General features: G+C 36.2%; 1 protein-coding gene across 5 annotated transcripts in view; it reads left to right on the forward strand.

The window, feature by feature from the left end:
* The window catches only part of Smr (nuclear receptor corepressor smrter), a 301764-nt gene that overhangs the window by 189645 nt on the left and 85305 nt on the right, over positions 1-26814 (forward strand). Inside the window, exon 2 of one of the 5 annotated variants that reach the window (XM_088268011.1) lies at positions 17136-17432. The exons of the other annotated variants lie outside the window; for them this stretch is intronic. Within the exon in view, the coding sequence (XP_088124137.1) occupies positions 17419-17432 (14 nt within the window). The 5' untranslated portion in view covers positions 17136-17418. The remainder of the gene's footprint in view (positions 1-17135; positions 17433-26814) is intronic. 5 annotated transcript variants of the gene reach the window in all.

Here is a 26814-nt window from a genome sequence, read left to right on the forward strand (position 1 = left end):
CACTCAGGGTTGCATATTCGTACTCGTACTAGCTTATGTAACATAGACGCTGCAATTTGTACGAATTCCTGATTCAATGCATTCATTATTTTTTTGGTGTTAGCAAGAAATCCACGTTATAGTTTTGATAATACAATTTTTCGAGAGAAATCTGACTAAACAATTTTATTTGAAATAAGAAAATCAGTTAAACGTATTTCTTTATAATAATCTGAGGTTAGAATTTTCCATATTGTATTATTCATATTTTTGAGGTTGATTTGTTGCGAAAAATACTTTTTTTAGCTTCTCTTTTCAAGCGTGAATGGTATTAAGTCGGAAAATATTTTTCTTCATAACCAAACAAGAAAAGAGGCAACAAAAAATATTTAAACGAAAGCAAAAGATGAAGGGAGCCGAGTTTTTGCGTATAGAATTTGTATGAAAGTCTGTAGGTATCAGGGGCGTGCATTCCATATAGGCAGAAAAGCAGTGCCTATCCTGACTTACCCACGTGACATAAAAACACAACTAGTACCTTCCAAGGTGTGTTGAGATGCTTTGTACATGAAGAACGTGTGTGTGAGGAAAGCACGGTTAAACAAATTTATGAGGCAAATGTAGTTGGAAACAGAAGCAGAGGAAAGCCGAGGAAAACTTGGCACAATCAGGTATGTCAAATACTTTAGAACGAAGTCGAAATAATCGACGGGATGTATGAGGAGATGCATGAATATGAAAGAGGCAAAGAACGTTTGCAAAGACAGGGTGGTATGGCATTCTATTCTCTCTGTCTACCCCTGCGGAGAAGCGGCGTTATGGTTAGTTAGTTTAGTTCGTTAGCTTACTTTACTACCTGCATTAATTTTTAAATCAAACAGATATTTTGAGTCTACTATGTTGTATTTTATTAAAAAAACACATAAAAATTAATATTGTGACAATTGATTCGCCTAGTTATGGCATTTTCAAACAAATGTGCCGATTAAATGGACTGACGGTCTTATATGGACTTACTTATATGGCTATACAATTATAGGTACTTAAGTACAAACAATTGTCACAATATGTATTTTTATGTGTTTTTTTTTAATAAATACATCTTAGTAGGCTCAAAAAATCTGTGTGTTGATAACAAATTAATACATAAAATACAAGCTTACCTTACTACCACCTACTTTTACCGCCTACCCTATTAAGTAGTACCTAGCTTACCTTACTACATACCTCTACTGCCTACCATAATTAATTGTCTGTGCACGCCACTGGTAAGTGCCTACCACCCACCCATACACACGATCCCCCTAATCTACTGCGCCTAATACCATCACTATGCACGATAAGATAGCCTAGATTGTAAAAAAAACTATTTAGATTAGATTAGAGAATAATGTTATCAGTGGTGTGTTGCGCATTTGTCCACTTATAATTCGATGCCTAAATAATCTGCCATAAAATCTTATCGCGTTTTATCTCGATTGTTTACAATTTACTCGTCGTACCGGGCGGGCTTTAATCGGAGGTCCGGGATTCGATTCCCAAATATGTATAAATCCGTAGTTACTTTTAACGAAGTGAGTTTTTTTTCCATTTTAAAATACTATTTTTAGTTTATCGATAACTCTCTACAAAGCATTGATTCCAATGTGAAACTTTGCTTCTGCTTTATAAAAAAAAAACAAATAGTAATTCATTGCCTTTATAACTTTTCATCCCTCCGCTTCCCTCTCCCAGGCATTTTCACTAATTTAAAAATGTGGAATTTTGTTATTGCAATTGTATTTTTGTAATACTGGTTTATTTATAATGTAACTGTTCTGTAAAATCTCCAAATAAAAAATATAAAAAAAAATTACCTACTGACGACCAGTTTCAAAATGCCAAAAAAAATAATTAAAAAAAAGAGTCCAGGTGATAAAAATACTTGTTTATTTTTATGAATCTCTATTTTGCAACATATATTTGTCAGTATTATTTTTTTATTATTGAACAAATTTCTTCTTCCGTGAATTTACATAAAATAGCCAAAATAATTCGAAATAGCAGTCACGGAAATATTTAAAGCATATACTTAGTGGTTACTAAAACCAACATTAAAATTCGTCCAAGTAATTTTTTACCAACTCCACGAGTATTCGAGTATTCGTACATAGTGCTAATATCCTTCAATATCGCCCAGTTTCTCGTTTGGCCTCCGTAGGGCAGCTTTGCTCATACATATTTATGTATGTATTTTGTACATTTGAACGTAATGCCCTCCGCCTGTGCCCATCCTTCCACTCTTAACCCTAAAATGGGAAACTCCGCGTGGCGAAAATCAATGTCGGACCGCCGCGGAGCAGGGTACCATCGACCCCTTTTTTTACCGTGTGTAGAATACGGTGTCAACTCCTATTCTGCAGTCCTTGCATTCTTCTGCACATAGTACAATATATTCCGCATGTGTTGTAACAGAAAACCGGTTTTGCATAAAGCAATTTTTACCCTTTAGAACCTTTTGTCTGCTACACATCCCATTTCTCTCAAGTATATCTCTTTTTTTTGCATTATATAACATACTTTTTATCAACCATCACGCCACTTCCCGCGCGGTAGGCAGAGATAATAGAACGCCATACCACTCTGTCTGTGCGAACAACATTCACCTATTTTGATGAATTTAGAAGTGGCGAAGATTGTGTGCAAATACTGATTTGTGTGGCGTTCAAGCGACGTAGAGGTTAGTTAGTTTAATTATTTCGTAGTATCCCAGCAATATTGTTCCTAGAAATGCAGATTCGGTGTTAAAATATTTTTTTCTTCTAGTCTTTTCAAATTTGTCGATCGTCCACAGGGTCCGATAGGCCCTGTACTGCATTGGCGGGTTATCTATCCCGGGATAATAAATGAGTAACAGATGTGACCTTTAACTTGTAAGGTCGCGGCGTGTTCCCATGACCTGCTGCTGATGCTCTCTCGCTCTATCTCTCTCTTTCTCTTGTCGGGATGGTGAGGCCTCTTCAGCGCAACCTTAAACCTTATACCTCCGTCGAATACCTCCAAACCAACGGACAGTTTGACGCCAGTCAGACGTTACGACTCTCAAATAGGGAATTTCTATAGATGAAAAAATCTATATTCAAAACGTGTTTTATTGATATCTGACTTGTGTTCACGAATATCTCCATGTATTTATTTTTGTCTTTCAATCGCAGTATCCGTCAAGTCGCAACTTAATTTTCTCTAGATTTAGGTAACATTTTACGAAATTGATTTTTTTTTCTCATTAAAACACCGTTTTTGCATTGAATAAACAAGTTTTTCTTCGAAATAATTACATAAGTGTATGGTTTTGAAACGAAAATAGTTATTGAAAGGTAAGAAGTTAATAATCCATACATATTCTAAAGAACAAAGAATATCCAATATACATTCTAAAAAAAATTGCGTGATCACACGTACAGCCCTGAGCGGAGCTGAGTGCATTCTGATTTGAGCACTTGAGACAAGCTTGATATCTAGGCCTTTAGTGTCTTCTTCTACTCGGAGATTTTGTGAAATTCCTAAGTTGTAATCATTTTTGCAAGTCTTAGTAATTATTACTAATTTGGTAATTTCACCACATTTATTTACATTAACTAATTTTCCATAATTATTATTTAAATCCCGTGTTATAGTGTTCTTTCTGAGGTGAATCATTAATTAATGCCGCAAATTTTCTTAAATATTCGTGTTAATTCCTCTGTAGACCGTGCTGATGAATTCAGAGGTAATTTATGTAGTATCCACCCTCTGTTTTATTGTGTTTTTAAACAAAACACATCCAAAATGGCCGCCCATTGTTGTGTCTGAGTACGGTACCAAAGCTAAAGACAACTTGTAAAATACAAAAATACAACAATAATACGTATTATTGTACATTATGCCTGAGATCTAAGACACATTCATTCAGGACGCGAGCGGCCGCGCTAAGGCCAGACGTGTTTTTGCGCACATTAAAAAATATGTATATTGAAAAACTATTTTTATATATATTTTTTTATCTCTTTACCTTTCAATAACTGTTTTCTTTTCAAAACCATATATGTATTTATTTCGAAGAAAAACTTCATTTTTTCAATTAAAAACCGGTGTTTTAGCAAAAAATCTCAATTACGTCAAATATAACCTGGGCTTAAAAAAAGATTTATCGTATATAGGGCCTTAGGAATGGATAATTGTCGATACCGCCTAAATAGAGTTGAAGATATTACAGGCGAAAAACAGGCCATAGAAATTTTATTTAGATGTTATAAATGAATAATAAATTCTTCCTCACCCGATTATTTTTTCAAGATATTTTTTATATCGTGGTACTTTATTTTTTATATGAAATAAAATATTATAGCCCTCGCGCTAAAAGCTTCGCCGGCGGACCTTTATAGCGAGCTATAAGACGAATTCGGTGTCGGCCGCACGGTGGGGAATATTGCACCTTTCCGTGAACTAGACGCGCCACCTAATTGTGCTAGTGATGGATGTGTGGGAAGTGGGATACGTTACGGAAGGTGGGGGAGGGGAGAAAATTGCTACACGGTGTCATAGAAAAAAATACATCTTTGTATTAAAACAAAGCCAAAACGCTACCTTTTTGCTGGATCAAAATGGTATTTCAGCGTGAAATTCTATTATGTGGTATACGCTAAATTTAAATAACGTTCTTACACTGCTAATCAACTTTTGTATGTAGATGTTAACTTAACCCTTTGCATTGGAAAGTTTTTTCAGTATGTTCATACCGCTAACTCGATCAATTTCCGAGATTTATTACAATTTAATAGTAATTGTGCGATTCTGGTTTAATTATATTGAAAAGTAGTAAAAAAATACATATTAAAAATGTTGAGTAATAAGAGTTTATTTTCTTGGTGCCATAGTGGCGGCATTCGAGTAGTACGGCAAACCGTGTATGTCGCCTATATGGCGGCACTCGAGGGTTAATATGTTTTATGTATTATTAATATTGTAAGGAATGTGGATATGTTCCGGGCATACTGGTGAGAACAACATCCTGCAATCGTGTGAATACCCACTTAGTCTGGCAAGCGTCATTCTAGAATAGTTCTCGGACCTTATAGTAACTTAAATGTAGAATAAACCAAAGTCAAAGATCTAGCAATATTTTACTGTTCATCTTGCACTACCTGAACCCACAATATTTACGAAAGAAATCAGCACTAAAGCAATCATCGGAATTAATGCTTTTTCGTGTGATATGTCAACCAAACGTTGGTTTTTGTCGAAGTGGCTGTAAACGTCAAAATCCTCGATTGTTAAAAGTCGAATGAATTACGTTTGCATTTTCCAAAATAGTGCGAAACGTTGTTTCGCTTTCAAGCCTGTCGGGCTCGCGGATCTGGCGTGTTGCGAAGCGAAGTATCGGAGCGCTTCGCCAATGTTTCGCGAGATCCAACGCCGTGTATGATTTATGCCGCGAGCAGCCTTCCCGCATTGCAGCAGCGGGCAGCGGGCCCTCGGCTGATCGGGAATCCGTATAAATCACGGGGATTATTTCCAGCGTTGCCAAAAATAACGACGAACCGATCGTATTGCAGATATTCTATATTTCCTTTGGCACGATTTTTTGCGAACATCCCGACGTAAATTATTACTCTTTTTTTTGTCCGATATTCATAGTGCCGCTTCTTACATTGCCATAAAACTTGATGTATCAATAAATGGCCAATTTCTATAGCGCTATTTTTGTGGAAAAAAAATCTACGGGCGTACCTCTACATCTTGTTTCTACTTTAGTAAACAAATGTTTTTTTAATGTGTTCTTCCTCTCATTTTCCGTCTTACTCCTCATTACTGAAGGGTTGACCCTTGTCGAAGCAATGACTCTTCTCCAGTTATCCCTTGACTGCGCTGCACGTAGCGCTCCAACCACCGAGGTGCCTGCTGCTGCCTTAACTTGATCGGTCCATCGCGTGGGATCTTTCTCTCCCTCTCTTTCCCTCCAGGCTACCAATCACAGTCAGTCGTTCGACGCTACCCTCCTTGCCACGCGCAACGTGTCCAAAGAACTGGAGAATCCGTCGTGTACAGACGCTGGCCAGAGTCAAGCCATCCAAGTTTAGTTCCTGGCGAATGGACTCGTTGGTGCGTCTAGCTGTCCATGGAATTCAGAGCATGCGCCTCCAACACCACAATTCAAATGCAATATTTTAAACGTAATGGAATAATATAATGTTTAATTCGTGTAGGAAATGTATATTCGCCTTTTAAGTGTGTATATACTGCTGAAAGTGATGTGGTGTTCTGTACACCCAATTCTTGGTTATAAATCGGTGGTATTGAGTTTTACCTCAGAAGTGGATCTATCTGTCTTATACCGCATTTCTGAAGCACTCGTGATTGTACAGATGAACAAAGATGCGTTCATTTTTAAGTTGAATATATTTGATTTTCTGCCCAGTTCGGTTGTTGTAAAACTTTACTACTCCCGAAATCTCTCTTATTGCCATAATAACACTAAATAATACCCACGTTTCGTACCATTTCTTATCTTGAACGGAATTCCTTAATCGTCCATTCTCACTATCGAATCTCCTCGCTCGATTTGTTCCCTAGAAGTTTCTTACTCCGCGCGATAACGCTATCGAATGTACGCGTATTATCTAGCTAGGAGTTCAATGTTAACTTTTGCTTTGGAAATACTCCGATATCAATCTTCATATAAGACTTGTTTCTGTAACAACGATCAATTCTATAAACAGACTGGATAAAAGAGTGCTTCAAAATATGATATTCTCTCATCGATTTAAGATTGTCTATTTTTTATTGAATGCAGTCGATAAAGTGAGTGATTGGACGTCCGATACATCTAACGGGTGTTTCCGAACGTAATGTCGGTATTGAATATTATGATTCGACGACCAAACGAGGTCTCGCTTTCTGAAATGGGCAGTAATCACCGCTCCGTAGAGAGTTGGGTCGAGAGTTTAAAATCGCACATTACTTCTGCGTTGTATTTATGCTAATTTAGGCGCGAGCCAAAACATAATAACGGCCATTTTGTATGCAAATCGATTCTCTGTTTGGAGACGCCCGCAATTGTAATATAAGTCAATATATTATACTTCCAAGTTTAAAATCCTTTGGGATTTTTTCAGGGCAATATTCAACTAACTAACTAACTAACCATCACGCCGCTTCCCCGCAGGGGTAGGGAGAGAGAATCGAACGCCAAACCACTCGGTCTATTCAGCTAGTAAGGTATCAAATAGTCAACGATCACGTTTTTGTAAAAAAGATGTACTTGGTTACTTTTTCCTGTATGACTACGATATTTGAGTATAACGTGATTATTAAAAAAAATTCTTATTAATCGATTTAAGGTGGTTTTAAGTGCGTACCCATCCCTATCGCACAGTGTACCAGTTGTCCTTCAACTCTAGAAAACGGGATTTTTTCTTAGCTTTATAAAAATAGCGTTTTCCTCCGAAGAAGCTTCCACCAATTGAATTCGGCTTTTCCTGTAGGGTCAGGATTATTATAATTGTATTATTTCGTGTCTCCAGCGAGGAAGGACGAGCACGTTTTCAATCTAGAAACAAACACGGACAGACGAACCGCGAGAATTATTTTTATCAACTGTACCATACAAAATATAAAGTAATATTATTATTTTATATTCGGGCACGAACTCTCCTTGATGGTTCTTGTAGCATTATTGACTATACTAAAAATATAAATAAAAAATAATGTTACTTAACAATTTGGATAATGAAGAGATAGAAATCATTTTCTTGGCTGAAAAGTCTTTTAAATGTCTGTCTGTCTTTTATTTCAAATAATGTAAAATTTATATAAATTACGATCGCATTTTTTAAGCTATGGTTTATCATTGGTAGCAATTTAATGATTCTCAAAATAACACATTTTATAATTTTTTTTATGGATACGATTTCAAAGCAGATTTTTTCGAAAATAATAAATAATACGAAGTTAGTTTTTATCGTGAATACGAATAAATTATTTGAATATCAGAAAATGAACTTCGGTCAAATGAATAAAAAAATGCATTTAATCAATTAACTTTTGCACAGTCCACCTAAAACTCTTGTATTGCGTTTTGCCGTGACAAAAATGCATTGAATACTAATGTAAAAATAGATGATTCGGAATTCACAGAAATTTATGTGTAAGTATATTGTATTATAATGTAAATTTCATGTGTCCCACGTATTTATTGCAAATATTTCATTTAATTGACTGCTCGCATTACGACTTTATATTCTTATGTAATATACACACGTCATTTCAGTGTACGTATGTATGTATACATAGTATGTGTAATGGGAGTTTTTTTTCTTCTGGGAAGCGTTGCTCTCGGAGGCACTTTCAAGGACTTTCAGCTTCATACGATATTATGATAATTTTATACCAAACCGCACAGGATGCCAAAACCCACGAAACGAAACTCAAAACTCGCTGCCGACGCGTGTAACCTAAAATGATATTTACATTTTTTGACATCTCAGCATAGATGAACAATGATGTGGAATTTTAATTTATGTATTATTTAATTAATACCAATATTTCTCAAAATCTATTGTGACACGTGTTTTAATGCATTCCGTTCATTTTCAAACACCGTATGCGGAATGTGTCAAAACACGTGTCACAATAGATTTTTAGAAATAGTGGTATTTACTAAAGAAAATTTTAGTTAAAAATGGATAGATTATACCACAAAGAGACTGCCGAATCGATTAATGATAAATAATATTAAAGTCTGTGTTTGTGGCCTGTCATGGGCTGGTTATGTGATCACTTTACACACGTGCAACATTCACCTTATTCGATCCATGATGAAAACCACACTACTCAAATTTTTGGAACGCCTGCAACATAATCATTAATCTTATGAACCTGTTCATGCGAGTTCACTAGAGCCATCTATGGTTGGGCTGAGAAGGCTTTTATTTAGCAGAGAACCTTTTATTTGAAATTACGCAAAATTCTAACCGGATTATTATACGAACTAGAATATCATTTTATACACACTTAAAATGTTGTGAATAAAAAGATGAAGGGCCCTTGAGATAGTATTTTACGAAAATGGCGCTATATAAAAAATCCAAATTTATTTTTATAATTATTCTTATATTCTTCCCGTGAATAATATCAAAATTAAAAGGAAAAACAAGGTTTTTTCAATATTGACTGGATACCGAACGGAAATTTTCTTTATACTTATTTATTTTTTTACAAAAATGTTAATAAATTAGTAATATAACCACTCACCGAGATTTTTATGTCTACCGGTTTCGAGACGTACCCGTCTCTTCGTCAGGACAATCACTACCACAGCATGCAAACAATACCACCCTTCACCACCATAGCACCATTTACACACTTAAAACTACACAAAACACACAGTCAGGCGTCCTGTCCAACATCTTGGCCATGCTCCAGCCCAAGAAGACTGAGAAGAAAGCGCAACCATACGGCGGCTCCACTTTTCTGCCTTCAGACTCAGCCGATTATCGACGTTTTTCATGAATATATATTTTTTTAATTTTTCACATTATCATTTTCATATCATAATCCATACCTGTATAAGCGCCCTTTAGGTAGTTTTTTTACGAAGATGGCGCTATATAAATCATCCAAGATTATTATTATTATTATTAAAATGTTTAACACATACGATTTTTGGTCGACCCGAAGACCAACATGCAATTTTCTGGAGAATTTCATGCAACAGGAAATTTTCTGTAATCTTGAAAAGCAATCATTCGTTTGTGATAACAATTTGTTTGCTATCTTGTTCCTAGTGCGACGTTTCTATATTTAATTTAATACCCACTCAGGTATGGATAGATAATACAATAGATACATGCATATGGCAATTCATTATCTAAATCGCGTGTTCTGAATATCCAATCAGAGTTGACCTACATACAAATCGACAATCGATTGGATACAACCTATAGACCAATTTTGTTCTACTACCGTAAATGATATAAGGCAAAACGTTGTATGATAGATGTGTAATGGTTAAATTATATAAGGTAAGAATGTAAGGCTGAGATACGCATTACTGATAAAATTAAGAGAGATGTTGAGATGGTTTGGGCACATGGAATGAATAAGGAAAGAAGGGTAAGACAAATTTGTGAGGCGAATATGATTGGTAATAGAAGCAGAGGAAGACCGAGAAAACATGATCAAGTATTTCAAAAAGTGGTCAAGTAAAGACCCGGAATAATCGGCGGGTATGGATGAGGAGTATTTGCTGCCGCTGTGGTGTAATGGTTAGCGCGTTTAGCTACCGTGCCGGTGGTCCCGGGTTCGATTCCCAGGGAGGGGTTGTACCAATATATCGTTTTTTTTTCACTCTAATATTTATTCAATATTACCCTGGACTGGGCCTGAGGCGAAGGGCTGATCACCTTTCCTTCGTGCATTAACGACCAAGATAACACTGCAATTATATGATGCAGTGCCCTATGCACCATTGGTGTGCGAATAAGGGTTTGAATAAGACATGTGAGGAGATGTAGAAATGGGAAGGGCGATGATTTTTTGCAAAGACAGTAGTGTGGCGTTCTATTCCCTCTGCCTACCTCTGCGGGGAAGTGGCGTGATGGTTAATAAGTTACATTAAATTATTGAAATATCTAATGAGTCAATTATTGGTTCGTTGGTATCAATTTTGAAAAAAAAATCCAACCTTGTATGGACCATGTAAATCATTGTTCAGCATTTTTGTTTTTGCGCAGGATCTTACCATTACAGTTTGTTATCAACCAAGTCCCAGCCCGGTAACCGCGTTCTTTTCCTGTCGCTTTCAGCTATCTTTAAAAAAATATAACTTTTCATCATCGCGATTCTTTATTTTGCGAGTGCGGTCAGATTGAAGGAAGTTTAAGTAAAATATATGCCCTTGCGTAAGTTTACGCCAATTTTCATTTTAGCTGACTCAACTGGTATTTTACGCAATATTTTCACAAATCAGAGAAAAAGTACGCTAAATTGATCATTTTTTTGACACCAGGTCGGACTAGACTTACTACTTGTTTGGAGTCATCTTAAATAATAATAAAACTCTTATCCGCACCCCAATGGTGCATAGGGCACTGCGTCATATAAACGCAGTGTTATCTTGATCGTTTACACATGAAGGAAAGGTGATCAGCCCTCCGCTTCAGGTACCAGTCCAGGATAATATTGAATAAATATGACAGTGAAAAAATCACTAATATTTATTTTACCCCTCTTGGGAATCGAACCCGGGACATCCAGAACGGTAGCCGAGCGTGCTGACCATTACACTACGGAGGCGGACAGGTCATATTAAAACTCGTCCTTAACTTTTCTTCCTGACTCCATCCCGACTTATCGTCTTTGTAGACTGTCGGAGTCACCTCTCCTCGTCCTCAGGCTGTAGGCTCTTCTATCATGAACAACGTCACCTAGGTCATGCCTTCGAATCATATTATCTGTCTGTAGAATCCACGCTTTTTTGGTCTTCCTCTAGGAATGTGTTTCGAGGGAAATCCATGGCAATTCATGGTTCACAATATGTTCAGGTTCTCTGCGTCCTATGTGCCCATACTATCTCAATTGCCTTTCCTCTACCTTACTATTTATGTAAAAAAATCGTCATTTACGAGTTTACCCAAATTTTTATGATTGTAGTATTTTATTAAGTACATGACCATGTGTTTAAAATTAGTTTCAAGTTTAGTGTCGAAACAAATCAATACTTTCGTATCCTCAATGTTTTTGTAGACACGAAAGTATTGATTTTGTAGAAAGGGATTGAAATAAGCCCTATTATTTTTGACATCTCATCAAATATGAAGAAGAATATGGAAGTCTGGGCATTTACGGGGCTGACGACCGTCATAGGCTGGTTTAAGTGATCACTTTACACACGTGTAACATTCACCAATTCTACCCATTATTGACAACCACACTACTCAAATTCTTGGAAGTTATATATATATGAACCAATTTAGAAACCTTGTTCTTGAATCACTAGAACTTCACTAGAGACATCTATTGGTGAGATGTTAAGAAGCTTTTTATGAAGCAGAAACTCTTATATTAGTATGTGAGGTCCGAATCCTGGATTATAATCACACACATGAGAAACGCCAGAAAATACCATCTTTGATGAGATGTCAAAAATAATATGAAAATAACTCTTGTAATTCTAGATAATCCAGATTTTGTGAACAAGTATTTGGACACACTCAAAATGTTGGAAATAATCCCTATTTTCTTTAGTGTTGTTGAGTTTCAAACTATCTCGGCTTTCGCAAGTATTCCTAAGTCTCTCTCAATTTGGATAGAACTTGAAAACAAATATTTCATTCTTTATAGCCAAGTAGATTTCAACTCACTTTGGCAAAGGCGAACTGAATATCGTCGTAAATATATTGGATGGATGGATGCAACGGTATTTTAGCCGTTACGTACTCGTAGGAAAGGTTAGGTTAGGTTACGCGCACAACAGTTAGCTAACGAAATGGAAAATTTACCGACCCGGCGCTGTATGACAAAAAATGCCTGAAACATTACTATTTATCATTGAAACCCTATAACCGGTGAAATATTTAACTGCAAAAGACCATAGTCATCAACAAATAGAGCCGCCCATAATTTAGCAATGTTATTATTATTAAAATAAGTCCATTGTTTCTGTGACGTCATTCATTACCAACTTACAAAAACAACGTATTTACGAAGGCGAATTTTGCAAAAAAAAATGATGAATGAAAATATTGATTATATCGGCTGTTATAAACACTTCACGAGTCTAATACAATCCTTTATAGGTTAAGTATGTTCAATTACTTTTTTTTGTTATAATTATTTATTATTAGATACTGTATATATGTACTATATGTATTATCTTAAAGGCTTCAGCCGTTCAATAAATAAATAAATAAATAATTAGATATTCCTCCCGTCTGACAAAGTTCCATTGTCAATTGCGAGTAGAATAGTGAATGTCGCACGCGTGCAAAGTGGCCACCAATGATATTACACTCTCCTTATCATCCATTGTTCACTTTGTGTCATACCACTTTTATGAACAATGGATGATGAGGAGTCTTTTTTTACCATACCAGAAAGTTCTTGTAATATACAAAATACTAATGATATTACTTGAAATAATAAATGACAGTCAGTTGGCAGAGCTGGCAGAGGACCGTTTCGATTAGCGGTTCGCGTGTCGGACCGTCTCCGCATCCTGGCAGACGCGCAGAGTGATCTTTTTGTCCGCCTTCCGAGAGGAAATGCGCTCTGTGACATTTGATGCAGTTTCGTGGAATCGCCATTTCGGTTTGGTGCATCGCGCGTCGCGAACAGCCGACCATGTGGTACATGACCGTTTTATTAATAGCGCAACAAGCGTGATGCGTGCACATGCTTATGGTAATAACCCCGAGACCATGCGAATATTCGCTTCATTGGGGGGATTCCACCATTTAGTCAAATTTTGCTTATCAATACCACCTTTTAGTATACTCGTATTAGAATAAGAGTATGCTATAAGGTGGTGTACACATAGATTTTAATCACGATAGGCAGTAAGAAAAACAGCGTTTTATTATTTATTTTTGTAAACTTATCACAATTTACGGCTCCTCCTTTCACACGTGAGTTTTCGGCATTATCTTTTTACTTTTCTTTTTAAAAGGAATAACCCGCTAAGTCTCAACTTTTAGAGGCTTGTCGAATGACTAAACACTGTGTTTGAAAATGATGCGGAATGCACCGAAACACGTGTCACAGTAGATTTTAAGAAATAGTGGTATTTAGTAAGTAAAACATTAATTAAAAATATTGGGATCAGCTCTCCTCGTCCTCAGGTTGTAAGTCCTAAGTACTAAGTAAAACTTTCATTTAATATTTTAAAATAGAAATGTTTTTTCGGCCACTAAATTGTATCGTCCGCTCGAAAGATGACGGTTTGAGGTTAACCTCCGCTCAAAGGCGCTCGGTTTCGCTTCCACTTTCTTTTCTCGCCATCCCCCTCACCCTCCCTCGCCCTCGCGGGCCCTCTGCGACCCGCAAACCGGTTCCAGGCGACCCGTTACGTTACCCGCGGGAACCGGCTGCGAGGAAATGAGAAAATACAGCCGACAGATTCCGCCTCTCGATGGAGACATGTCTGGTGCGCTGCCGCCATTCGATGAGCGGTGATTCGATTTTCTCCTCTAAATTGTTCGAATATGCGGAGCGAACGGATGACGAAAGAACGGTTAACTAACAAGACACGGTTTAATCAGGTAGGTTCGGCAAATCGAATGATCGGTGTGCGCGCAGGAGGAGATAGATATATGGACTTTTCGTAGAGATAAAATGGTTTGGTGCTTTTAAACTCAAAATTTGAAAGCCACAGGTATGTATATGATTAATCTCATAACATTCCATGATTGGGTTCATAAGGCCCATATATGATTGGATTAAGCACAGACTCTTTTATTTGTATGCAAGATCCAAACCCTGATTATTTTACATACTGGGAAACGCTTGATAACCCGAATATTTTTTTTATGCAGCTTATACTTTGAACATCTCTATTCTTCCATATTCTTCTTCATCATTCTTGAAAACGCCATAACTCGGCGAAACAATTGTCACAATATAAATTTTTTATGTGTTTTTGTTAATAAAATACAACTTAGTAGACTCAAGAAATTTATGTTTGATTTAAAAATTAATGCGTAAATTATGTTGAGATGTTTCAAATAGATAATAATTAATAGTGGAGAAACCTATTAGGACACAGTCAAAGTGTGTCCAAATACTCAACAAATGGGTACTTTGGATATTTTGTAGTCTGTCTGAGATGTGGGTTAGCCAGTTCTCATTTCTCCAGATTAATTAAGCATCCCGTTCATACTGCTCGCGTCTGCATTCGGACACCTGTCCACTCGGAGTAACGACTCGCTCCCGAGACCATCCTGCCAACGCCAGCCGGTATCGCACATGCAGGTACAATTATTCGTAATCGATAGCGTTCGCAACATCTGCGTGCGTGGCAATGCCGGCGACGACTGCTTGCAGTTTGGGGTTTTCGATCAACGTCGACAGCTTAACTGCGCTCAAATCTCATCAATAATTATTTTAAGCTGCCAAAATTTGCCTCTATCAAGCCGCAAACTATTTTTAGCTTTATGTGAGGGGTTTTTAACTGTTTAGTAAAGTGATGACTGGATTCGGTAGATGATGTCTAAGGTTTATGATCAATAGATATTTATTTTCTAAATACCGTATGTTTTAATCCATAGCACGAAATAATCCTTCGTTCCTGTATCTTTTCATATTCTTACTTTCCAAATTACGTTACTTTTACCAACAAGATTTCGCTATTCTGGTTATTCGTATAAAAATGTAGTATTATGAAATAAAATTTTATTGCATTTATGAAATAAAACTCAAGTTTTTGACCACTTTTATTTTTGGTACTTTTCTCCAACCGGTTTCGACAAAAACGTTGTCATCTTCACGGACGGACATGTCGATTCCTGAAGATGAAAAGATTCTTGTCGAAACCGGTTGGAAAAAAATACCAAAAAAGTGGTTAAAAACAACGTTTGAATTTTAATTTAATTACGTTTTGAAAAATGTGTCACAAAGTATCTGCATAAAACAAATCAAGAAAAGTAGTTTTGTTTCCTGCTTAGGAATAGAACTTTGCAGTTATGTAACAAAGGAAAAGAAAGAAAAAATGCTGTGGTAATATGAATTCATCATATCGTAAGGAAAAATAACTGTTCCGACGTCCGGTCAAGAGTTTTATCCAACTAAGCTTCGCTTCATGTATCCAAACCGAGAAACAAATTCACCTAGACAATGGCTTAACTTCATTTATTTGTATCAATCAAAATGCCATGAGCTATTGTCGCAGAGTCATAGAATTTAAAAAAAATGGAATCGCTGTTTTAGTTATGTGTATGAACTACGCCATACCTTTGTACTATACATTGGGGCACAGATGTACTTATACGAGGAAGCTATCGTGAGTGTATCGATGAAAGTTCAAAAGTCCATTTTAAAATAGTTTTTTTTTTACAGTTAGCCGTAATTATATCGTTTTCTCTATCAATCGGTCGGAAACACACATTAAGCACTTATGTACATAAATTTAGATTTAAAAATCATTCGTCGACCATTTTGTGGAAGCCTTTGTATGCTGAGCTAACCTCTTTTGCAAACACACGCCGCGAACGCACGATTACTGTTAATAAAACGAGTTGCGATGATAATAATTTCACTATTTGCCGACATAATAAACGTACAAACATAAGCCATTTTGTAGTCTGGAATAGTAAAAAAACATTTTGTCAAAGACCTCAACAAAGGTGAAAAAGTTTTGTTAGTTGGATATTTGCAGGGATTACCCCTGTCGTTTAATTCATCATAACATTATCCCCACCCAATGGTGCATAGGGCACTGCATCGAAATGACGCAGTGTTATCTTGATCATTACTTACATGAAGGCAAGGTGATCACCCTTGAGCTTCAGGGTAATAACCTGTCCAGGGTAATATTAAATAAATATTACAGTGTAAAATCACCAATATTTTTTTCACCCCCCCCCTGGGAATCGAACCAGGGACCTCCAGCACGGTAGCTAAACACGCTGACCATCACACCGCGGAGGTGGTTTAATTAATCACCTCCATTCTACTATGATTGAACAACCATGTTGCATTTTTTTGTATATTAAAAGCATTATTAACTTTGTGTACATGTGACCTGATGATGAAATGGTTATTCCGAAACCGGTAGTGATGAAGTAGTTTTTTTAAAGTTGTGCCATATTACATTGAGTTTTGAAATTTCCATAAAATTATTGTAAAATGTTAATTATATGCGCTATATAAGCATATTATCCAATATAAATAAATTATAGTATTAAACATTCCATGGAATATTTAATACTATAATAAATTATGGTATTAAATATTCCACCTGATGAAGGAATGTTTCACATGCGAATTTCAAGCGCCATCTGTTGAAATTCATGGTTGGCACGTACTTCGTTGGCTTTGTCTCAATAATCACTCTTGCGCGGTCGCACAAAAAATACAGGGGTCAAAAATCTACGTTCACTATATGCCGTATGTTGTAGTTTCAACATTTGTATTTCACCTTTCAGGTACATAAAGTGATATCGCTGTGATAATAATTATTAAAAATAGATGTATACAAATAATCTTTACGTAATAATTATTTATTGTTGATGTAAAAAATAGTTCATTCCCAAGTGTTCAAAATTAGTGTATAAGTGTTATAAACGTGCGCTTATAATTGTCAAGTGGTGTGCGTGTCGTTGCGAGTGTCGCAATTCCCGAGCGAGTGAAGTGGTCCCACGTGAAGAACGGATGTGTGGATCTCAAGTGACCCGATGATGCCAATAAGGAACCGATTGGATTATAGCAATGTTGAGATATTGGTATGGTGTTATCATTTTTTATAATATGTAGATTGTTTGATTATTTGCCTGCAATATGAACATTCATTACATAATAAATAAGAAGAATATGGAAGTCTGTGTATTTACGGGGCTATGACGGTCGTAAGCCCCATAGGTGCCCAGACTTTCATAATCTTCTTCATCTATGTTGAGATGTCTATAAATAATATTTTAGATATTAAATAGAGGCTTCTCAAGTTAGTATATTTATTTACATATTATTTTTTGACATCTCATCAAAGATGAAGAAGAATAAGGAAGTCTGGGCATTTACGGGGCTGACGACCGTCATAGGCTGGTTTAAGTGATCACTTTACACACGTGTAACATTCACCAATTCTACCCATTATTGACAACCACACTACTCAAATTCTTGGAAGTTCTATATATATGAACCAATTTAGAAACCTCGTTCTTGAATCACTAGAAATTCACTAGAGACATCTATTGGTGAGATGTAAAGAAGCTTTTTATTAAGCAGAAACTTTTATATTAGTATGTGAGATCCGAATCCTGGATTACACACATGAGAAACGCCAGAAAATACCATTTTCATTTTATTATTAAGCTTATAATTTGACCAGATAATTTATTTACAACATTTTGAGTGTGTCCAAATACTTGTTCACAAAATCTTTTTTGAAGAAAAAATTATTGTGAACAAGTATTTGGACACACTCAAAATGTTGTAAATATTTATTTACAGATTATTAGGTACTTATATACATTATGTCGAAATTCTCAATTCGTGAATTTTTTTACCAGTAACTATACTTATATTATAATTTTGTATTGATTAACTAAATATATTTTTCGTACCATTCATGCATGTATTTTTTACTCTTATCTTTATCTATAAGTATCTCTACACCGCAGTATCGAGTTAATCTATATGTACTCGTTTTTTTGTTGTTGGAATATCAATTATCTTGTCTGGTATACACTTATCTTTATATTCATATCATAAGCTAGCAAAGATAAACGATAGTAATAGCAACTTTACGTTAGTAATTGTTTCACGACTCATATAATGTATAACATATTATATGGATGAACGTGTTATATTAATTAGCTCCATTTTATCACGAAAGTCAATTTTAACTGCCCGTTGTTAATATGGTATGCCCTGTCTTATCCCATCGGAAATTCTTCTCCGGTCGTTTCCCTCATTGCTGAGGATCGTGACCCCCTGCTGGCTTCCTCTGGAACCTCGGACAACACTCCGACATTGGTCCCTGTATTATATAGAACCTTTAGAGGCCTGTGATCTCTTTCACCTGGTCGGTCCATCGGGTTGGAGATCTACCTCTAACCTTCTAGGCCTTGGATTGTGACGAGTCTCTCCAGGTTGTATGGTAGTCTACGAGCAATGTGGCCGAAGAAATGGAGAACTCGTGTTCGGCAGAGTCGAAAGATGATCCATGATACTCATCCGCTGTAAGATCGATCCGTTTGTTCTTTTTGCTGTCCATGGGATTGCCAACATCTTACTCCAGCACATCTCAAATGTTCATTGGATCATTACACCCCGAAATCGTTAGAATACAGGTTAAGTTAAGCTTGTCAACGTGATGTACTTATCGATATAGATAGTGTCTAGAATACGACCCCCGGTTGGTAGTTTGAATCCTTTAAACGAGTTTTACTAATCATACTCACGGAACAGATGGAGGCACGTTGCAGGAGCCTGGGTGAGGACCTATCCGACATCACATTCGTGATAGTTCATAAAGAATTGTCACGAGAGGTGGTTTCATACATAATAAAAATAGTGAAATTTGGTACTATAAACCAAGCTAGGACACAAAATCCCGAACCATCTTCTAGTGGAACGGAAGGTCTGCTGACAACAGTCAACTGTCCGGCTTCTCCTAAAGAGTGCAACGTTGTTTCCTTCCAAGCAATGAGCAAATGCAGAGATGTTCCTGATTGACCCACACTAAATTCCTGTTCCCAGCACAGATTAAAATAAAACAGTTTTTTGTTGTTGTTGTTGGAAGAATAAAAATCCATTAAATGATCTATAAACCTTGTACATAATGAGTAAGGTAAATAAATAATAAATTCACCTCCCATTTAAAAAAATCATATTTACAATCGTGGTATGCATATTAGTAGATGTTTGAATTGTGACTAATGAGCGAGTCGGGCTTGACAGCTGCTATGCTGGATTCCTTCCACCCCACGACACCACCAGCCCAGCTCCCTGGCCACATACTTACCCCCACGGATCGATCTGCACACGTCACCCGATCTCATTAACCAACTTTCACTCGTTTTCCTCGCTGTCCCCTGGAAAAATGTAACGCTATTTGCGATCTGTTTTCCCTCACGTAAATGATGAAATACCTACCATTCATAAATTTATGCCAAACGTGTTTTCGTTTACGAAAATAAACTCCAAATGATATTTTCCTAATTTGTGACGGTATTAATCCACGTGAAAAGTTAGAAAAACGCCGAAAATATTTTGTTATATATGAAATTGAGGGAAAATCGCGAGGATCGCATATCAAAACAAACCATTAGTTTTTTATTCTAAGCTTTTTATACGTTTTAAAAACTTAACTTTTCTTTATCAAAATAACCCAGGGCTACAGGTAAACGCTTAAGGCTGTTTTATATTACACTCTCCTTGGCATTCATCTTTAAATTGTGTTATTTTATTTATTTTTATTTATTCGGGAATTGTACAGCTTACATATAAAAAAAAAAGATATAGTAAACAATAGTTACATTAATTAGTTATACGAGTTAATTGAGAGTTTTTAAGTGGTATTATACTAAGTATGTCCGCCTCCGTAGTGTAATTGTCAGCAAGCTCGGCTACCGTTCTGGAGGTCCCGGGTTCGATTCCCAGGGGGGGGGTCAAATAAATATTAGTGATTTTTTTACTGTAATATTTATTCAATATAACCCTGGACTGGTACCTGAAGCGGAGGGCTGATCACCTTTCCTTCATGTGTAAACGATCAAAATAACACTGCGTTTATATGAAGCAGTGCCCTATGCACCATTGGGGTGCGGATAAGGGTTTTATTATTATTATTATTATACTAAGTGAATGATGAATGCTAAGGAGAGTTTTATTACCATACCACAAAGTTAAAAATGCTTTTAAAATATACAAAATATGTTTAAGGTCAGTTTTTTTTGTGTAGAGTCACATTTACAAAGAGCTATTTTTTGCTATCTTCGACAAGACAGTCAAATTTTACAAAGAAGTAAAAAATATTATATTCTCTTGGTTTATTCGCCAATGCCTTCGTGCACTAACCGATACCATCTTCTGAGATTCGTTTACTTGCTTGCCTGAATAATATTGAGAAAAAAAACGCATTTACCGTAATATCGACCAATATCCGGCTTAATATCGGTAATGCCAGTAAAGGCAAAGGTCGTTTTGTTTTAGTTAATCTTACTTTCGATCTTGAAAAAAATAGTGCACTTTGGAACGATTCAAGGACACTCCGAAGTGTACTTCTACCTTTTCCAAGTCATGCGTATACAGTAAACCCCCTTATAACGTTGAGATAGGTACCGCGTTGTACGAGGGAACATTATGGAGGGTTAATGTTTCAACTTGTATTTTTACATTTAAACCAGCTGAAATCACTGAAATCAGTCGTTATTAATTTAAAATATAGTTCATTAACATACCCCCTATAACGTTCTCTCCAATAACGCGGGTCATATCTCTACGTTGTAGGGGGTTCACTATTTACCATAGACATCAACAAATAGAGCCTCCGATGATTTAGCAATGTTACCAATATTAACCAAAAGTCCATCGTTTTTGTGACGCCATTCATTACCAACTTACGAAAACATCGTATTTACGAAGGTGAATTTTCCAAAAGAAAATGATGAATGAAAATATTGATTATGTCGTCTGTTATAAACACTTCACGAGTCTAATACAATCCTTTATAGGTTGAGTACGTTCAATTAGATATTCCTCCTGTTTGATAATGATCCATTGATTGATTTACAAATAGCGGGTTTCACCGGTCATTACTGACTTGCTGATTGGGTAACGGTACAATGACCAATTACGCCATGCACCTGTCTCGCGTTTTCTAATTAGTCTGTCGTGCTTTCCAATTTATGACTAACGACTCGAATTCCCTTGGCTCGAAGGTCAACCTTTTCAACCGGTCTCTTCTGTCTACGTACGTGATTCAGAAGAGAACCGTCTAAGCATGCACAGAAGCGAACGTGCTGGGCACAGAGAACCTAATGTCTTGTAAATGAGGCAAGGCTGAGATCTCGAACTTTCAAATTCAGAATGCGAACGGCAGTGCTAGAGGTCGGACGTGTTTCCACGCACGTTTCTTTTTAGATTACATATTGGATTGACAGCTCGGAATCAATATCACGGGAGGCTAATAAATCCCTCTTAAAAACAGGCTACAAGGTCTACACCAAGCAGACGAAGAAGATAATGGAATTTGAGTTTTCTTAGAATATATATTATAAAAAGAGTTTAACTTTTTTTTAACTCTTTACCATTCCATAACTCCCTTTTTCAATGCCACATATTTATTTCGAATAAAAACTTATTTTTTCAATTAAAAAACGGTATTTTACGCAAAAAAATTTAATTACGTCAAATGTAACATTGATTTTAAAGAAAATCAATTCACGATTTATCGTATGTTGGGCCTTATGTGTCTCGTCGACTAAATCACGCATCTCGGCAAAAGCTGTCTCACGGGTTGATATATTTTTTTTGGTCATGTTAATTTTTTGAATGCACACTCAGTACGGTCGAGCTACTTTATATGTTACGTACCCACATGGATATTTGCACTGCTGACGGCGCAATAACCCGCCCGCACGTCCCCCCAATTAACGGCACTTTGCGCGTCGTGCTGCGCCGGTCGTGCTGTTGGCGACGTGCGCATTCACACGGCTCGTCTTGCGCGATGGCTGTCGCACCTATGGCAAGTACAGCTCGATTAGAACGCATTACTTGGATTTGTTTTATTCGTTCTGAAGATCCATTTCTATTGCTTGGCTTACTACATGTTCGGGTTCTCTGCATATGCCCATACCATCTCAATTCGCTCACTCCTTTCAAGAACGTCATAAATCAAAATACTTGATTTTTCAGGAGAACGTTTTTAAAGTTGAAGAATATAATACAATGTATTAAAAATAAATACCAAGCCACTTACTGAACTTTTTACTGTGCAACAGATCTTTTTAGGTAAAATCTGAAGTTTTTTTCTCCATTTGAAAAATATTTCGTTTTTTGAAAAAAATAATTAAACAATACCTTTTCTTCAAAATGCAAAAACAACACTTTCTGCCCTGTAGCGGGTAAATATTAAGTTAAAAATATTCCTCTTTTGCTGGTATATAGTACATTTTCTGGGCATTTTGAAAACATGCACAACTGAAAATTGTCAATTTTTGATTTATGACGTTCTTGAAAGGAGTGAGCGAATTGTCTCCTCTACCTTCCTATCAATGTCTGTTACGCCCAGGCCCACGAATGCGTGAACTCTTTGTTTTGTAATTAAAATGTAACTTTGTTTTATAATCACTATAAATATTTTATCATAACTTAATTATAATGTCTACCGGTTTCGAAGCTAACCGTTGCTCTATCAAGACTGATTAATACTAAAACACTATATATAATAATAATAAAACCCTTATCCGCACCCCAATGGTGCATAGGGCACTGCGTCATATAAACGCAGTGTTATCTTGATCGTTTACACATGAAGGAAAGGTGATCAGCCCTCCGCTTCAGGTACCAGTCCAGGGTAGTATTTAATAAATATGACAGTGAAAAAAATCACTTATATTTATTTTACCCCCCTTGGGAATCGAACCCGGGACCTCCAGAACGGTATCCGAGCATGCTGACCATTACACTACGGAGGCGGACAAAACACTATATTCTAAACAATATTCAAAATATTTTGACGGCTAGGTAGATCTCAAGTGGCTTTATTTTTTTTTTGTTGATTGGCAGTCACGGTCAAAAGGGATCAGGGATGATGAGTGATTGGAAACATATTTAATAACGGACTTTTAGCAAAATCATTTACTTGTGTATATATTAGTTGTAAATTATTATTAATTGCCTTTTAATTTCTAACATTTCTAAGTAATCTAATTTAAGTCCTCTATTGGGTGTGTTTAATATATTTAGACCTTTATTTTTATCAAATGAGTGATTATTTTCTTTTAAGTGATTCGCAAATTCGGAATAATAATTATTACTAAGGCATCTTGTATGCTCTTTACAATCCGATGTATAATTGACTTTTCCCTTTAATTTGGATGGCATTTTTTGGATCGCAAAGGACTCCCGAATATAACACTACCTACTTCTTGTAATACTATTGGTACAATATTTGTCTATTTATATGTTAACACGATCACGAACGCATATCAGATTAACATTACCGGAAAAAAGTATAAATTTACGATCAAATCGTTTTTCGAATATTTTTTATTGGATAATCTGGTTTGATTCAGTCGTGACGTTAAATTTATCGCTAAAAATAAAAGTAGTTATTTTTTGCACTACACCCGGTCGTGTCCACGTCTGCTCGAAGGACATCCTGAGGCGGCCAAACCCAATGAGACGCAGTGTCAATTTACCAAAATTAACGTCACCTTTTGTCATTTCACTTTTCGCGAGCCGTACCCGAACATTTCAAGCCGCGAATGAATTAAAATCACTCGGATTTATTTTGAAATTTCTCCACGCCAATCGGAGTGACATTTTAGAGCGTTGCGCGACGTAAACGAAAAAAGTTAACGCGTTTATTCAGTGGTCAAAAAGGATCATTTGAGACTGAAAAACAAACGTGCTTGGATGTTTTACGTGTACGTTTGGCTTACGAAAATGAACTCCCGGGTTTGACTCCCGGCGAGGTTACGAAAAAACAAAACAAATGAAACCCTGTATGTGTTGTCACCATCAAACGAGTAGCTGGAGAATTGCTCACACTACCGAAAGCCAAAACAAAACAAAATCACAATAAACATCACGTTATCCAATCCGAGAGGAATTGCCTAAATCTAACAGTGCCGAAATTCAACAGATCTACCTCTCATTACTATAATTGCATACAATTTAAATAAAAATATGGAAATAAGTATCGCAAATTATGTGTTCAAATCGTAATCTCTTTCGCTGCCTCGCGCCGGGTCGAGGTATACTCGCTACCGCGCGCGCGGTTTCGTCTAATTAAAAAATAACGACATTAAAGAAGTAATTACATCGCAGTCTCAAGGGGTTATTCAAAAGCAGGTGCGCCGCCATTCACGTTCGCTATTTTTTACAACCTCAAAAGGTACTTTGGCGAGATTCTGTGTTATTATGTCATCTGGCCTTTGCATGTAAAGCGCTCGAGTATTTCCTCGTCATCATTGGTACATCGGCATCTCCTTTATGCCGTGGCGCGGGCACGGGTAGACGCCACCTGGCCGGCCATCTATCTCTAGCAGCCGGTTTGCGCCGGTTTTTCGGATTCGTTATGTACCTGCTTATTTTTTTCCTTGTCTCTGTTTTGCGCCATTGTTCTAGAATTAATTCCGAGCACGGTATTAAATTGATTTGAAACAATGGTCCGAACGCTGTTGTCAGCTGGAGACGCGGTACACTGTCTCGTGATAATCACTGCATCTGATGACATCTCAGGGTGGATTCTCATTAAATTTAAATTTTACTTAATAAATTCCATTATTTCTGAAAATCTATTGTAACACGCCGGAATACAGCGAAACACATGTCACAATTAATTTTAAGAAATCAACATTAAAAATAAATAGATATTACCACAAAGTGACTACTAAATCAATTCGTGGATTTTTATTCCTGATCTTGACATTTATTCGTTCCCTGACCCCTCACAATTATAATAATAATAATAAATAATAAAACCCTTATCCGCACCCCAATGGTGCTTAGGGCACTGCGTCATATAAACGCAGTGTTATCTTGATCGTTTACACATGAAGGAAAGGTGATCAGCCCTCCGCTTCAGGTACCCGTCCAGGGTAATATTGAATAAATATGACAGTGAAAAAATCACTTATATTTATTTTACCCTCCTTGGGAATCGAACCCGGGACATATACATATATACATACATACACAGACTACATCACATACGAATTTTTATTTCTAACAAATTTGTTTCGTTTAAACCGATTTTCGATCACTCTTCAAAATAGCAGTTTCTTTAAAATTTTAACGTTATCTTTCCTATAAAAAATAACCCCTCTACAAATGTTAAAATATCCACACATCAATGGTTCTATCTGATGTATTACCGATGTTATATACATACGATGAACTTGTAATGAAATCGTTTCCTTGCACACGCGCGTTTTTTTTTGTATATATTGTATTTAAGAAAAACGCAATCCGTTTACTTTTATTTAGTTAATCCGTTTCGGTATCCTTATTTGTTTATACATAATATCAAACGGCAACGGCGTTGGCGGGGAATTCTTTCCTTCGCAGACCGGTCTGGGATACCACGGTACACCCGTGGACAAAAGTATCGTCGCACTCACTTAAAATTATTTATAAAAATTAATTGATTAAAAACTTAGTAGACTCAAAAAATCTGTGTTTGATTCAAAATTAATACATTAATTAATTAAACTTCATATACAAACTAATTTTCTTACATATGTGGCGATTTTCAGCTCCTTGATAATACATATGTAGCAATTACCTTATTATGTCGAGCAGGCCTGCACGATGGTCGATTTGCGGTCAGGTGTCTTTGAAGGTACAATTGAAAGATTCTATTTTTTCTCATTTATATGTAGGAATTAGGTTAATACATCAATTTTATAATAATACACGTTTATTAGGTTTTGCTTTTTCACTCTTATTTTTTATGAATTTCACTTAACCCTAGACCTCCGGACTTGTTTCAATGTACCTTAATAGGGAACTATCATAAAGTGTACCATAATCACAACTCACATTTTAACAAAATTAATTACTCAAAAAACATATAAAAATAAGTGCAACATGTTTTTTGAGAACTTTATATAAAATACGAACATAAAATATCGGTAAAAAACTAAGATACTTGCTAGTCGTCACTACATTCTTTACATGTGTTGACTCGGTGCTTCCCACAGATTGTATGTCCGTTGCCAATTTTACGAATATAAGGTTGATTTAGTTTTATGTAATGTTAACGTAAATGTAATTAAGGCAATATAGTTTTATTATAAAAAATATATATATTTACATACGGGTACATTGCAGAAAGATAACCACAAGTGCTCTAAATATGATGTACAACGGAAAAAAACACAGACAATGCATTTCGCAGAAGTGTTATTTGGCAATAAGTCATTCCTACGA

The sequence above is a fragment of the Brachycentrus maculatus genome, unplaced genomic scaffold (genome assembly GCF_059751285.1).
Source record: "Brachycentrus maculatus isolate JH-2025_06_01 unplaced genomic scaffold, ASM5975128v1 h1tg000310l, whole genome shotgun sequence".
Lineage (NCBI taxonomy): Eukaryota > Metazoa > Arthropoda > Insecta > Trichoptera > Brachycentridae > Brachycentrus > Brachycentrus maculatus.